Source organism: Apodemus sylvaticus, chromosome 2 (assembly GCF_947179515.1).
Source record: "Apodemus sylvaticus chromosome 2, mApoSyl1.1, whole genome shotgun sequence".
NCBI lineage: Eukaryota > Metazoa > Chordata > Mammalia > Rodentia > Muridae > Apodemus > Apodemus sylvaticus.
Genome location: NC_067473.1, coordinates 25,821,193 through 25,836,030, shown reverse-complemented (window position 1 = coordinate 25,836,030; position 14,838 = coordinate 25,821,193). Strand labels below are relative to the sequence as shown.

General features: G+C 43.6%; 1 protein-coding gene and 1 pseudogene across 1 annotated transcript; one reads left to right on the top strand and one right to left on the bottom strand.

Moving 5' to 3' along the window:
- Positions 1-1,323: 1,323 nt before the first annotated feature.
- Positions 1,324-6,251, bottom strand: LOC127677787 (disks large homolog 5-like). The gene is made up of 5 exons (XM_052172790.1): positions 6,119-6,251; positions 5,083-5,242; positions 3,001-3,144; positions 2,182-2,365; positions 1,324-1,467 (listed from the first exon to the last, which is right to left on the bottom strand). Exons 1-5 carry the CDS (start codon positions 6,249-6,251, stop codon positions 1,324-1,326), a joined length of 765 nt encoding a protein of 254 aa, XP_052028750.1.
- Positions 6,252-12,433: 6,182 nt separating this feature from the next.
- LOC127677786 (guanine nucleotide-binding protein subunit alpha-12-like) lies at positions 12,434-13,862 on the top strand (annotated as a pseudogene).
- The last annotated feature ends 976 nt before the right edge of the window (positions 13,863-14,838 follow it).

Here is a 14,838-nt window from a genome sequence, read left to right as displayed (position 1 = left end):
ATCTGTTGAGGTATGTCTTGTGACCAATTATATGGTCGATTTTGGAGAAAGTACCATGAGGTTCTGAGAAAAAATATATTCTTTTGCTTTAGGATAAAATGTTCTCTCTATATAAATCTGTTAAATCCAATTGGTCTAAAACTTCATTTTTTTCACTGTGTCCCTGTTTAGTTTCTGCTTTCCTGATCAGTTCATTGAGGAGAGTGGGGTGTTGAAGTCACCCACAACTATTGTGTCAGGTGCAATGTGTGATTTGAGCTTTAGTAAAGATTCTTTGACGAATGAGGGTGCACTTGCATTTGGAGCATAGATCTGAAAATCTTGTCTTATAGGTCTTTCATTGCTTGCATAAACTTATACCAAGATACAGTTTTTTAATTCTGGGTACTGTATGTTGTGGCTTTCCTAATTTTTTTCAGCTTCTTTATCCTTTCAATAAAAACAGCTACTAACTTTTTTAAGTTCATTATGAATCAAGAGACTTTCCCTGTAGGTGCTTATCAGGTATAGTTCTTTTGTACATCTTTAGGAATCACTTAAGTATACTATCATATCATGTGTAAATAGCAATACTTTGACATTGTTCCTTACCTTTTGTATGCCCTTGATGTCATTTTGTTGTCTGATTGCTCTAGGTAGAAATTCATGGGCTATATTAAATAGATATGAGCTGCGGTCTCCATTCTAATAGAGTTCTACATTTTAGGAGTACGAGAATACATGACAGCATGGAGAGAGTATGTCAGTGATTACATCCTAAACTGTGTATCCATGGGAGAAGCCACATTATTCATACAAAAGACCATTGTCTTGTATACCCTAGTGGGCTTTGAAATCAGTCTGTAGCCAGGCTTCCTGGGGCTTACCGAGATCCATCTGTGGTTATGAGGTCTATGTCTACAGGATAGGACAGAAAACCTGAATAAGTAATATGGTCTCAAAAGTGAGGAATTACAAATAAATTTTTATTCATCAGAAATACATTTCAAAAACAGGCTTTTAAAGATAATTACTATAAACAGTGAAAAGCATAAGAAAAAAAGCAATAACAATAATATATAATATCCAATAACATAACAAGTTAATAGCAGAAACCAAACAGCAACCAAAACTCTAACAGTAAATTATATGAACCAGAGTTCTCTCACTACACTTTCAGCAACAGGGACTTACAGTCTGTTTCTTCTCTTGGACATGTGGTGGCAGGGCAGTCACCTCAGTTCTCCCCCAAGGGGTATTGTTTGTACAGGAAAGGGAATAAATTCCTGAATTGATTGGCTCACTGGCTAGGTAGTTAGTGCCTATTCAACCTGAGGAGTTCAATTATGTGGTAGAAGACTCATCCAAGGAATTTTGTGGCTGTTGAGGATGGAGCTCATCAGGGGCTTCCTGAAGTGGCAACTCATTCTGCAGGAGGCCCTCTTCCTGGGCTGTGGAAATTTCAGCTCTTGCTACACTCTCTGCATCCTAGAAGAGGAAGGCAGTTATTAAGACAGAGGCTTGTTGGGAATCTAAATGGCAGCTGTCAGGCTGCTGCCTCCCACCCTATCAACAGGAATGTTATCATTGATCTTTTAACTGACACCATTGCTGTTACAACTGCAGGCACAGCAAAATATCCAGCAACATTAACCTACATTAACAGTAGGGCTGACAAGCTGCTACTCATTTTTATCAGGGCACACCAAGAAATGGGCAATTGGAAGAGACCTCACTGGGTACAGGAGGAAAGGAAAATGCCACATGCTACAAAGATCAAAGAAAAGGAGAATAACATATTTCTTATTAGTGTTCGAATTTTAACCCTGCAAATTGCTAACCACTTTGGAAGTCATATGACCCTTGCATGCCCTCTGTCACAGGACCCAGAACTTACTCAAAGCTCTGCAAAGCAGCCCACCTATCATGAGCAGGTGTAGGAATGCTGCATGATATTGATGTATCACCCTTACTGGTCTTCAGAATAAAGAGGAGTCGAAAGGTATACTTGCCATATTTCAGCTTATCTCAAGAGGTTCACAACCCAGAATGTGCATAGCCCTAGCAATGACCCGCTACATTCCATGAGGTGGGTGGCTGCTTGGGACTGTGCATTAGAATGGTGCTGTGTGAAAGCAAAGATGGATGCAGTAGCAAAATGTTATCAGTCAGTATAAGCCAGGCTGAGCTGCTTGTACCTACCTGATGTTGTTGGCCCTGGAGGATGCTGGTCTTGTCCTGTTCATCTTTAACATTCAGGTTCAAGTCAATCAGGTATTGCTGAATGATGGTCCAATCAGCATGTACTTCCTTGTTCTCCTGCTTCAGTGTAACCAATCTCTTATTCATAATGTTCTTCTGCATCAGGAGCCGGCTGTGCAGGTTGCTAGAGACACAATCTTCATGGTAAGATCCTGCAGGTTCCTCCTCCCATTCCTACATCAAGGTCCCATTAACCCCACCAGGACCTAGGTTCCCAGGAATACCTAATGCAGTACATCTCAATACATTCTTGAGAGGTCCACAAACAGCAAATAGCAACTTGAGGGAAGAAATAAATGATTGCTGCAGCCCAAACACCAATAAGGTTGCATGTCTCTCCAAAGAACAAGGTATCTGAAACTATCCATGACAGCCCAAAGCATTTCAGCAACATCAATTAGTAGGTTGCAGATACCCTCAATGCATTCAGTAGAATCAAGAGGAAGGCATTGTATCCTTTTGTTAGATCACATTTAGCTCTGTAAAACCATGCCTGAGTCCCACAGACCTAGAACTGTACCATAACCCTCTCATGATCTGAATCACTCTTCTAATGAGAGGCTCCTGCTGATGCCTGTACACTGTTAGGATGAGTAACAGTCTCTTACAGATTTTGAAACTGACAGGAGAAGTCCCAAGGCACAGTGATGGCTAAAAGGCAGAAGGGATAGAATCAGACCTGCAGACTCTGCAGTCCAGAAACAAAGGAAGGCAGAAATGGCCATTGCACACCTGGTGACCTCCATGAACAGTACTTACCGATAGAAGTTAATCTCCTTCTTGAGATCCTGGAAGGTCTGTTTGGCCTCAATGTTCTCCTTCTCTAAGGTGTGTAGAAATGTCATAATCTCCTTCTCCTTTAACTTCAATTTTTCATATAACGGATTTGGTGTGTAGTATGGCCTGTCCCCAGGAAGATAGAACTCTATGAACATGTGCCTTTTTTAAAACACCTTTTTAGAACACATACACATCGAAGTATTATATATATATATATATATATATATATATATATATATATATATATATATATATATATATATATATATATTTGTATATTTGAGACAAGGTTTCTCTGTGTAGCCCTGGCTGTCCTGCAACTCACTCTGTAGACAAGACTGGCCTCAAACTCAGAAATCCATCTGCCACTGCCTCCCAAATGCTGGGAATACAGGTGTGTGCTACCATGGCCTGGCTGAAAATGTGTTTCTTTTTTTTTTATTCGATATATTTTTTTATTTACATTTCAAATGTTTTCCCCTTGTCTGGCTTACCACTCTCCAAAAATCCCATAAGCCCTCTTCCCTAACCCTACTCCCTCATCCACCCCTTCCCACTTCCCTGTTCTGGTATTGCCCCATTCTGCTACTGCTTTCCATAACCAGGGGCCACTCCTCCTTTCTAAGAACACATGAACATAGACTGGGTCTTGTACTCCCAGCACAGGAAGGTCAATTCCTGGATTCTACATGCTGGGATCTTTTTCATCTTTGGAAACATTTTATCTTTTCCCAAGGACAGCATAAGCTATATATCCAGATGGAGGGTGCCCTGGCTCCCTGTGTTTACTCATTAGATCTGGAGGGGCAATCTGGCCCCTTGTGCCCTCAAGAGTATAGGCCACAGGTCGTTGCCAACTAGACACCTGTGATTATATTTTCCCTGTTTTGACAACAGGGATTATAATTCCTGGATTCAGAGGCAGAAATTACACATAATTCTTGAGATGAGACCAGACATAACCAATGCTTTATAATCTGCCCAAGAGGTGCAACTGTTTACATAAATGTCCCCATAAAGAGAAGGAACAGTGCTATTTAATGTGGGGGCTCCCAGACATCAGGACTCACATCATCTTGAAACTGCATGTAAATCCTCAGTCCAATACACAGACCACAAGATTCCAAAGTGTGGAGGTAAATATAAACATATGAAACAAAAGCACTTGTATGCACACGTGGAAGCAAAGAGACTCGTAGACGGGCACTCGCAAATTAGGAGAAAAGGACACAGAGCAAGAGAATAAGAAATAAAGACAGAGACAGAACCAGAGAGAACAGAATGAGAATCAGCAGGCGTATATGCAACATTACTGTCTCAAAGTATCCTGGATGTCACAGATCCCTGAATTTAAAAGAGTAGAGAGAAATATAAACATGCAAAAAATTAATTCACAAGAGACACCACAATCATGTGCACACACACATGCATACACACAGAAACAGATATACACACTTGTGTACACACATGTAAGGGACAAAAGAGACAGAGTAACAGAAAGAGAGAGAGAGTGAATCAGAGACAGAAGCAGAGAGAACACAATGAGATGCAGAAGAAATGCATGCAACATTACAGTACCAGAGTATAAGTCACTCAGAGAAAGAGGAACAGGCAGAGCCTCAGGCGTCTAGTCAAGCACTGAGATGAACAATGTGGGACCAGGCCCCTCCATCTGCATCTAGCAGTTTCCAGCACTCAGTCACCTGCCAGTCCAGTACAAACACTCACAGCAAACTCTCAGGTCCTAGAACCTCACAAAAGCACCTCCTTTCAAGGGCTTTCCAAAAGCACTCTGGGAACTCACTGACCATTGCCTCTATCCCTGAATTCTTCAGTCAGACCACAAGTCCCACTTTTGACCTGGAGGAAGCAGAAGAGTCCATTTCCCTTCTTACTCCTGACCAAGCTTCAGGTTCTGTCTCTCCTCTAAGAAGTATTTAGGGACATAAGATTTGACCCAGGGATATCATGAAGACACACCTTCCTATAATCAACCACCTTAAAAAGACAAGTGTGGCATTGACTCCAGATGAACACCACAGCATTTGGAGCAATGCATACCTCTTGTTCATGGCTCCCTCTGTGACATAGATCAAGCGATCTCTCAGCTCATTTCTCTCTTGGGTAACAAGCTGCAGCTCTCTGGTCAGCCTCTCCTCTTCCTCCTTGGCCTGCTTCTTGCTTAGGACAGTTACAGGTGATGATGTCTGCCTGCCAGCCCCTGTAGGTAAAAGAACACAAGTGAACTTACATTTTTGGAATGCATAGAATATAGACAGTCTACTCTGAGGCCTATAAAGTATACCACAGGCCTAGAACCCAGTGACACCACACAGAGTTTCATCCAAGCTTTAGATGCATCCTCAGTGGACCTCAGTTATTCCCTCACTCTATAGAGACTAGGAGATGTAAGCAGCCATGTGTGTCCTCTGTCTCCCTATGTATTCTTATGATGACCACAGAGATGGCTTCTCCTGGCTTATTAACAAATATACAGAGTACAACTTGGCTTCAGAGTCCTCAGTCCTGTGGTTTCACAAGTCATACTATAAATTCACTATTCACAAGTACTTGAGTGTTATATGATGTTCAGATCTCCTATTCTGTTACTGTAGGCCCAGGAAATGGCCTTAAAACATCCTGCAGGGGGAGAACACACTGATTTATTTCCTCTATTGAAACAACAAGCACTCCAGAAGTGGCCACAGGATGGAATCTCTGCTGGGTTTATCAACTCTGACAGGTCTTTGGTTACAGTACAAATATTCCTGCCACCCACAACCAGTGGGAAATCTAAGGTGGGAACTTTGAGGGAGAGGAAGTCAGAGGAGTTCTGAGAACAAGAGGTTATCAGCAGGGGCACAAATCTCTCCCTGGTACTATTGTCAGAGAAGCTGAAGCTAGAAGCATGGTAGTGAAGGCAGTGATGCCCTTCCCTAAATTGGTGTAGGTTAGATCCTCTGTGACTCCTGATGCTCTCATTCTGTTCCCAAGTAACAATCACAATATTCAGTGAAAGTGAAGAATTGGAATTTGCTAGAAAGGCCAGCTCGGGCCACCCTGCCAGGAAGCTCACTATCCACTTCCCAGTACTTACTCCACATTCTCCATGACCACCTCCTTTGTCCTTCATTACTCTCAGATGAAAGGCCAGCTCCCTTCCTCCTCTCTCTAGTCTCTCTCCCATCCACATTGGTTCTCCGAAAGAGTTTTCTGAGTCGAGCAAACATGTCTATCAGTGTATCCTCTAGACACCGACTGAGAAACCTCAATGCTCTGCTGTTGCTACAACACTGGTGACATCACAGCTCATGCCAAGAACTCTCTGGAAGATTATAGAATGTTCAAGAAGGGACTGCTGATGTCATGGGTTACATACAGCCTTTGGCTCCCTACTAATTTTCCCCCTGTACTGAACATGAAGCTTAAGTGCTCTTTCCTGAAGACTCTCCTGGGGCATGGCCACTGAGCCCATCTTCCTTCCAAGGCCATGGTTTACTCTGGGCTTAATTGCCATCACCTCAGTAATCCCTGTGTTTCTAACTGAGGGTTTCCTTTTCAAACCCTTCTCAGAAATGTCTCATCCTATCTCAAATTTTCCTCAATCAGCAATATGAACCTTTAAAATGTACTGAGAAATAACTCCAGTTCTAAAGTGCAGTCAAAAGTTCTCCTGTCTTTGGTACAGGTGCATGAAATTACATCCAGGCTGAGCCTGAAGGGCAGGTTAATATGTGGATGTGTGTTAGGGGCTACACTCATGATATCTTGTGCTTAGCTTTTTTAAAGCTGCCCCAAGATGTCTAAGCAGAAAGACAGGAGAGAGAGAGAGAGAGAGAGAGAGAGAGAGAGAGAGAGAGAGAGAGAGAGAGAGAGAGAGAGAGAGAGAGAGAGAGAGAGAGTTGCAGTCCTCATGGTTCTGGCAAGAGTCTGGAGATCAGTTGACAGAGGGAACTAAAATATTGAAGCCACCAATGTAAAGGCCCTAAGGCAGAGTCTCATTTCTGCACCAGTGTCACCAAAGGAGGATTGCTTATAGCCCTGTATAATCTATAAAATGAGATTATGTCAGAACAAAATAAAATAGTCAAAATTGGTAAGGGTGTATGAAAATATAATAGATGTATGTTAGTGCACAGAGCAAGGGCCTAACATCTTGTGCTTGGGTTCATGATCGGCCCCACAAACCAGAAAAACACCTTTCTCAAATAAATAGGGATGGATTAATGAATGTAGACCATAATACTGATTGAATACAGCCACATATCAGATTTTGGGAGCTGAGCCATGGCTAAAAACATCTATATTCATCAACTTCTAAAGCAAAAAACAAAAACAAACAAACAGAAAACCCAAAATACATGTAGCTTTTATGAAGTTGTAGGAAGTGTCCAGTGCTCATTTCTGATTAGGTCATTTTAGATATAAGAGTGTATATTGACCATTAATTTGATGGGTCCTATGTAAATTTTGTTGAACATGATAAGTTTAACAAATGTCATAAAGAACATAAGAGTATGTGTCAACATGACCTTCCTCTGAGACAAGTTACTTTTCTGTGTCAGTGATTTGGCAGGCACATTATAGCAACAATCTGAACTAGGGAGCTGACATAGAACAAAATGTCTGTAGCTACACTGGTGGGTACACACCTCAGCATTAGAAAACCCAGGTCTCTGTCAGTGACTAGTCCTGTCCTACCATTCCTAGGAGCCCCACTTGTAAGCCTAACAACAGTAAAGTGGAAGCAGGATTATCTGAGGTGAAGGTTAGCCTGGGAGGCCAGGTAGAGGATGAAATGGAATTTTTAAGACTTGGTTTCAGAGAAAACACTGAAACACACCCTCCATTCAAGGTGTCACCTACCATCTTTGTCTATTTTAATGAATTTACCATTTTCTCTCTGCAAGTGTTTCTAGCTGGGAAGATGGAGAAGGGGAAATGTTCTTTCTTTTCTAAGGATTTTGTTCTCTCTTTCCCTGGGTTCACATTAAGAAATGAAGAAGGTTTATGGGACATATGGGGAGGGGGGATCTGGGAAAGGGAAAATCATATGGAATGTAAACAAAGAATATAGAAAATAAAAATATTTTAAAAAAAGAAATAATGAGAGTGGGTATCACCATCTGGACAACTGAGTATTATCCAATGCTGCTAGCATGATACAGTGCCAGTTACAAACTCCAGCTTTCCTGAGTGCCACTGCCACATCACCACATATCAAGTGCTGAGGCCAAAACCCAGTAAACTTTTCGAGGGACTTGACAGACATTATCAGAGATACTACCCTTCCTTGCCCTGAGAGTAAATCAAGCAGATACAATGTGAACTTAGTGGGATATTTAACCATACATGTTTCTCCCATGCCCACATTTCTGCATTCAATCCAGGGCAGAGTTCATGCACCTCTCTCCTAGCTTTATCTTGATATACTTCCCTAGTGCCCACATATTTTATAGATTTGGGTGTAGTCAAGCAATTGCTGCCCTCAGCAAGATGTGGAGAATATCAATGTCAAGTGGCCATGCTATATTTGCTTCTACATGTACATTGTTGAAAATGGAGCATAAGTGAAGAGTGGGAAACCCGCACTGGTTCCTGGCCTTTGTGTGCCTAGACTGGTTCACAGGGAAGTTGGAAGGACACTTTGGGATCCCCTGCAGGGACAGAGTGAGGTGCAATTGTCACTGAGAAGGCTGAGCAACACTGCTCAGGCCCCTCCTTCAGGTAACAAACACCTTTTCTGTTCTACCTCTAAGTAGCTCCTTTTGAGGCCACAGAACTTGTCTAAACTGTAAGGTCATGCAGAAATTTTTCATAATGATACATTTTTTTCTGATAATTTTTTGTGCCATAGCATAACTGTAGCAAATTTGTGACATGCTAGCCATCTATTTTATACTGCTGTTGTAAAATGCCTACATGACCTTCATGCAAAACAAAAGAAAAGAATCTTGATTCAGACCAGGGTCATGCTGTCCATTTACCATGTCATGTACTGCATGTTTTGAGGATTTTAATTAGGAAATTTCACATCTATATCCTTCACCTAGTACCCATCAAATTCAAAGTCAATATGCACTATTATGTCTAAAATGGCTTGAGTCAGGGCCCTTTGCTTGTATGATGGTTCTCCCTCACCTATGCACCTTCTCCTCCCCTACTGCTTCAGCACTCCACTCCACTGGGGCATCAATCTTCCATGGGACTAAGGGCCTCCCAACTGTTGAGGCAAGGCCACTCCCTGCTACAATGTCTCCTGCTCAGGTTTGAGCTGTTGCCCTCATTGGTCCATAGTGAGGTGTGTATTCATCAAACCATCCCTGTTTAACTTAATTCAGTGTTTCTGTGGTTTGTTGGGTGACCCCTGGACACCAACCCTTCCCTTCAGCAGCACCTAGGACAATGAGCCAAGGCCAGGAATGGTGATATCTTGACCTAAAATATGTGACAAAAGGAATGGATAATTTATCCCTTGTGATAAGGATCAAGAGTCTCCTTGGTGCTCTTTATGTCTTTGTTGGTCATGTGCAACAGCTTCAAGAGTCCAGTTCTGATTTTCTTTAGGATCATGGTGTTCCCATCATGATTTCTATAGCAGAGAGAACATTGTTTACTTATGTTGCAGTGTATTCATTATCATTGGAAACCCCAAGATTGTGTTGTTTACCAAATACATTTTGTATGGTGTAGCTCTGACCTAGCACAGACCTTTAATCTAAGAGCTTTCTGTTTACTGTAAACAAGTACTTTATTGTCCTTTGGCTTAGCCCAAGAACACACCTTTATTGCAGGGCAAACAAATGTTAATTCCAGGGCAAGGCAGAGCAAGGAACCAATTGAAATGGAATCAATATAACTAAACAAAAGGAAGGTTTTTAAGTTGAAAGATATTTAAAACAGTGTGGAGAGGGATAAAGAATGCTTTCCTTCTGGGAGGTCAGCAGGGTAGCAAAGACAGCTTAAGGCTTTCCCTGACTCTCTGACCTGGCAGGTTTCACCCCAGCATCTGGCTCCTGAGTCTTCATTGTTAAAATTAAATGGCTGGCATATGTGTATTGTTTTAAATGTATTTATTAATCATTCCGTTTGAATAAATCTCAAATGATATACCACTTCCTGGTTATGCCTCCAACGACCCCTCAAACCACATTTTCCCTTTCTCCCTCCCGTTTGCCTGTATGAGGGCCTCCCCCACTCCCCCTTTCCTGCCCTACAGATTCAGCATCACACTACCCTGGGGCATCAATCCTCCACCGGACTAAGGGCCTCTCCTCCCATTGTTGTCAGGCAGGGCCATCCTCTGCTACAATGTATCTGGAGCTAAAGATCCCTCCCTGTACACTCCTCTGTTTATGGTCTACTCACTGGGAACATTGGGTGATCCTGGCAACAGATGTTGTTCTTCCAGTGAGGTTACAATTCCCCTTGACCCTTCAGCTTTTCCCCTAACTTCCCCACCAGTTTTCCAGACCTCAGTCTAATGGGTGGCACCAAGGGTAAGTTGCCTGCTGGACTTCCCTAAGAACCTTCACAAGAGGTTCCTGTCTGCAAACATCTTTTGACCACACCATCAGTGTCTGGTTTGGTGTCTGTAATTATGATGGATCCCAATGTACGGCAGCCCCTGGATGTCCCTTCCTTCTGTCTCTGCTCCATTTGTTGTCCCTGTTCTTAATTTGCTGAGGAACATTTATGAATTAAAATTTGGAAATGAGTGTGTGGTATCATCCCTTTAAGGAGGGGGATCTCAGGGTTGTTTAAGTGTGGAGGTATACCTATCCCATGGATGTGGTCTCTACAGGTTCTATTTTCCCCTTCTCTGCACATTTGGGCTAAAATCCTCCCCCTTGGGTCCTGGGAACCTCATGTTTCCCTGGTGTCTGGGTCCCTCACGTGGCTAACCCAGTTTCGCATCCCCCCTGCTACATATTTTTGTTCCATTTCCAGACACTCTTTCCTTCTCTCCTATCCTCTCCAGTACCTAATACTGCCCCTTATTTCCTCCCTCACCTCTCTCTCTCCCAGGTCTCCTCTACCTCCACCTCCCACCATCATCCTGTTACCCCCTCAGTGCAGGACTGAAGCAGCCATGCCCTGGTCTCCCTTCCTTCTAAGATCCATAGTGTCTGTGGGGTATATCATGGACATTGTGAACTTTAGGACAAATATCAACTTTTCAGGAGACACATACCATGTGTGTTCATTTGTGTGGGTTACCACACTCAGGATGTTTTCTATATCGTCCATTTGCCTGCAAATTGTATGAAGTCATTGGTTTTTTAATTGCTTAGTAGTACTCCATTCAGTAACCATACATTCTGTATCCATTCTTCCATAGGGACATCTGGGTTCTTTCTGGCTTCTGATTATTATCAATAAGGCTGCTATGAAGATAGGGGACTATGTGTCATTTTTATATGTCAGAACAATTTTGGGTATATGCCCAGAAGTGATATAGCTGGGTGTTCAGGTAAAACCATTTCCAATTTTCATTGGAACCACCAGATTGATTTCTTCTTATTCAGAAGTAGAATCCACTGTTGACTTTGGAAGCATCCTTATGATTTAAGAAGCATGTGTATGCTGCTCAGGAGGAACTTGTGGGAAAGATTACTAGGATGTGCAATATTAGAAACCTGTTTTAGTTGGCCTTAAGCTGTGCATATGATCACACCTTGTTGCATCAGGCTTTTATCTGAGAGCTTCTTTCTCTGACGGCTCTCGAACTATTCTATTGGAGACTTGCAACTCTGACTTGGACCCTCAGATGCACACCCCAGGGTGCTAGGGTCTTACAGTCCACATTTGCCGATGGCCTTCATCCTCCCTGGAAGCCTGTTCTAAAGGAGTGGGATTACACTTCACCAGGGGGATTTGGAACAGGAGCAACTTCCTGTTTCCTCCCATAGAATCTTTAAAAATAGAGTTGCTTCCTATTTGTCAGTTTTTGTGTCTTTTTTTTAATTGAATGAAAATACATAGGATACATTTTTTCAAGACTCACTTTGTGAATTTATATTTTTGGGTTGTTAACAGGAGACAGCTTTTTTACATATTTTAATTACAAACATCTTAGAATGCTTCAATTTTCCCCCCTAACAATTTAGCATACAGCAATGTCTTGCCCTTATCTCTTAAAGGACCCAAAAGTGCTTTAGCAAACTGAAGGAATAAATGAGGAATGTTATGTTTATGGGACAACAAATTATTGACCATAAATAATATATTCTCATCATTATCTATTTGAGACAAACCCTGAAGGGCCCAGAATTGAATTTGAAAAGTTAGTCTTCACCTTCCCCTCCGCCCCTCAGCTGGCCAGGCGAGTGAAAGCATCTGGGCAGCAGCGGTGAAGGTGGACACAGCCTGCGGGAGAGGCAGGCAGGGCAGAGTGTGTTCAGGGAGAGCCATGCCAGCTGAGGGGTGTCCATGGCGTGAGGCCCCCAGTGTGGCGCGGCTGAGGCCTGAGGAAGGCCATGTCTGGGTTGTGCAGACCCTCAGTCACTGCTTGCTGCCCTTAGAGGCCTTAGACTGTGAGCGTAGGGCAGGCACAGTGCGTGACTCAGAGTGCCAGGCCAGGTGGCACAGCTGAGCAGCCGAGATGTCAATGCTGAGCTGTGGCGGCTGGTCAGGATCCTGCTGCTGGGTGCAGGCTAGAGCGGCAAGTCGACCTTTCTCAAGCAGATGTGTATCAACCATGGCCGGAGTTTGAACAGAAGGTGCTGCTGGAGTTCCTCTACACCATCCATCTTCAACAACTTCCTTAAGATTACTTTGATCTCTGCAGTTCCCCAACTGAGGCTTTCCTCTCAGAAGATTCTAGCTGTGGTCCTGAGACTGGAGACCCTCATGCTAGAACAGACAAGGAGGTATGCACTGGCTGCAATGGCGAGGCCCAAGGGTGCTTGTAGACCCTCGGGACAAGCTCAGCATTCCCTGGCAGCACTCCGAGGAGGAGAAGCAGGGATGTTTCTGATGGACTTGAAAACAAGGCAGGCCTGCCTGTGGAGCCTGGCACCTTCCAGCTCCTTGTGCCAGTGCTGCATGCACTCTGGAGAGACTCGGGGATCAGGGAAGCCTTCAGCAGCAGAAGCGAGTTACAGTTGGATGAATCAGTGAAGTACTTCCTGGATAACTTAGACCTGATTGGCCAACTGAACTACTTCCCCAGTAAACAAGACATCCTGTTGGCTAGAAAGGCCACCAAGGGAATCATTGAACTTGACTTTATTATAAACAAAATCTCATTTAAGATGATGGATGTGGGCGGCTGAGGTTGCAGCACCAGAAGTGTTTCCAGTGTTTCCATGGGATCACATCCATCCTGTTCATGGACTCCTTGAGTGAGTACGACCAGGTCCTCATGGAGGACAGGTGCACCATCCTGCTGATGGAGTCCATGAACATCTTCGAGACCATTGTCAACAACAAACTCTTCTTCAATGTCTCTTCATCCTCTTCCTCAACAAGATGGATCTCCTGATGGAGCAGGTGAAGTCAGTGAGTATTGAGAAGCACTTTCCAGATTTCAAGGGTGACCCCTCAGGGCTGGAGGATGTCCAGCACTACCTAGTACAGTGCTTTGACAGGAAGCACATGAACTAATCAAGCCCCCATTCCACCACTTCACCACTACCATAGACACCTGTCACCTGCATGGACCTGCAGTGGGCGAATCAAATCCACACCATCCAATCAATACCTGGCCGAAGAATGCTGGACTACCAGCCACACCAGCGAACTCCGGGCAAGAGGACATTGGAGTGTCAGTGCTCGCTACTGAATCCCGAACTGTGAAACTACTGAATCCAAGCCATCATTCTGGTGTTGATCTGTAAAACCTGAGAACACAGCTTTCTCCCTCCCTCCAGAAACTCCTCCTTGCTGACACAACTTAACCAGGGTTCAGGTGTTTACAGACACACACCTGTGCTCCCATTAATGACAGAAACACAACCCCAGCTGGTCTGTCTTGCAGATGACTCTTCCCTCTGTCATGCAGGTTCTCACTGAGTCCCTCTTCCGACTCTAAGTCAGAAGCTTGGCCTCACATTTGGCTGTAGAGGGGCAAACGATGCCCCTAAACTCAGAGTGGCCAAGCTCAGTCCTCAGTGCCACCTCCCAAAGTGTACACACTGCCTTTAAGACCGTTCCAATGCCTTCTGAGTCTCTGTGCTCAGGTATATCAGGATGAGCAAAGAGGCTGGGTCAGGGGTTCACTCTCCCTACTGTAGAGAACAGGTGGGAGCTGTGACCCTGCCTTAGTGCCCCAGCAGCCACTCTCTATGGCTCCATGCCCAGCGTGCCTCAGTGTGGAAAGGTGGCCTCTGAAGCAGCTCTGGCCAGCCTGTGCACACATAGTGGTGCTCTCTACTCCTTCTCCTGTCTCTCCACAGCCCATAGCAAAGATGCATAACCAAGTGCCTTGTAGGTTGTCTTACTTGATGATGGCCTGTAGTGTCCCCTGTCCTGGGCTCTGAAAGTGGCCAGAGATGCTCTGTAGGTCTAGAGCATCTTCAGTCTTTTCTTCTTCTTCTTCTTCTTCTTCTTCTTCTTCTTCTTCTTCTTCTTCTTCTTCTTCTTCTTCTTCTTCTTCTTCTTCTTCTTCTTCTTCTTCTTCTTCCTTTCTTTTTCTTCTTCTACTTTCTTCTTCTACTTTCTTCTTCTTCTACTTTCTTCTTCTTCTTCTTCTTCTTCTTCTTCTTCTTCTTCTTCTTCTTCTTCTTCTTCTTCTTCTTCTTCTTCTTCTTCTTCTTCTTCTTCTTCGGTTTTTTGGAGACAGGTTTTCTCTGTATATCCCTGGCTGTCCTGGAA

What these genes read in the sequence shown, in the direction of transcription:
- LOC127677787 (XM_052172790.1), bottom strand. Translation starts at nt 6,251, where the DNA reads ATGTTTGCTCGACTCAGAAAACTCTTTCGGAGAACCAATGTGGATGGG. An exon ending in GAGGGAGCCATGAACAAGAG is followed by an intron (nt 3,145 to 5,082) that starts GTATGCATTGCT and finishes TCCTGGGGACAG; the next exon opens with GCCATACTACACACCAAATC. An exon ending in AAGGAGATTAACTTCTATCG is followed by an intron (nt 2,366 to 3,000) that starts GTAAGTACTGTT and finishes TTGTGTCTCTAG; the next exon opens with CAACCTGCACAGCCGGCTCC.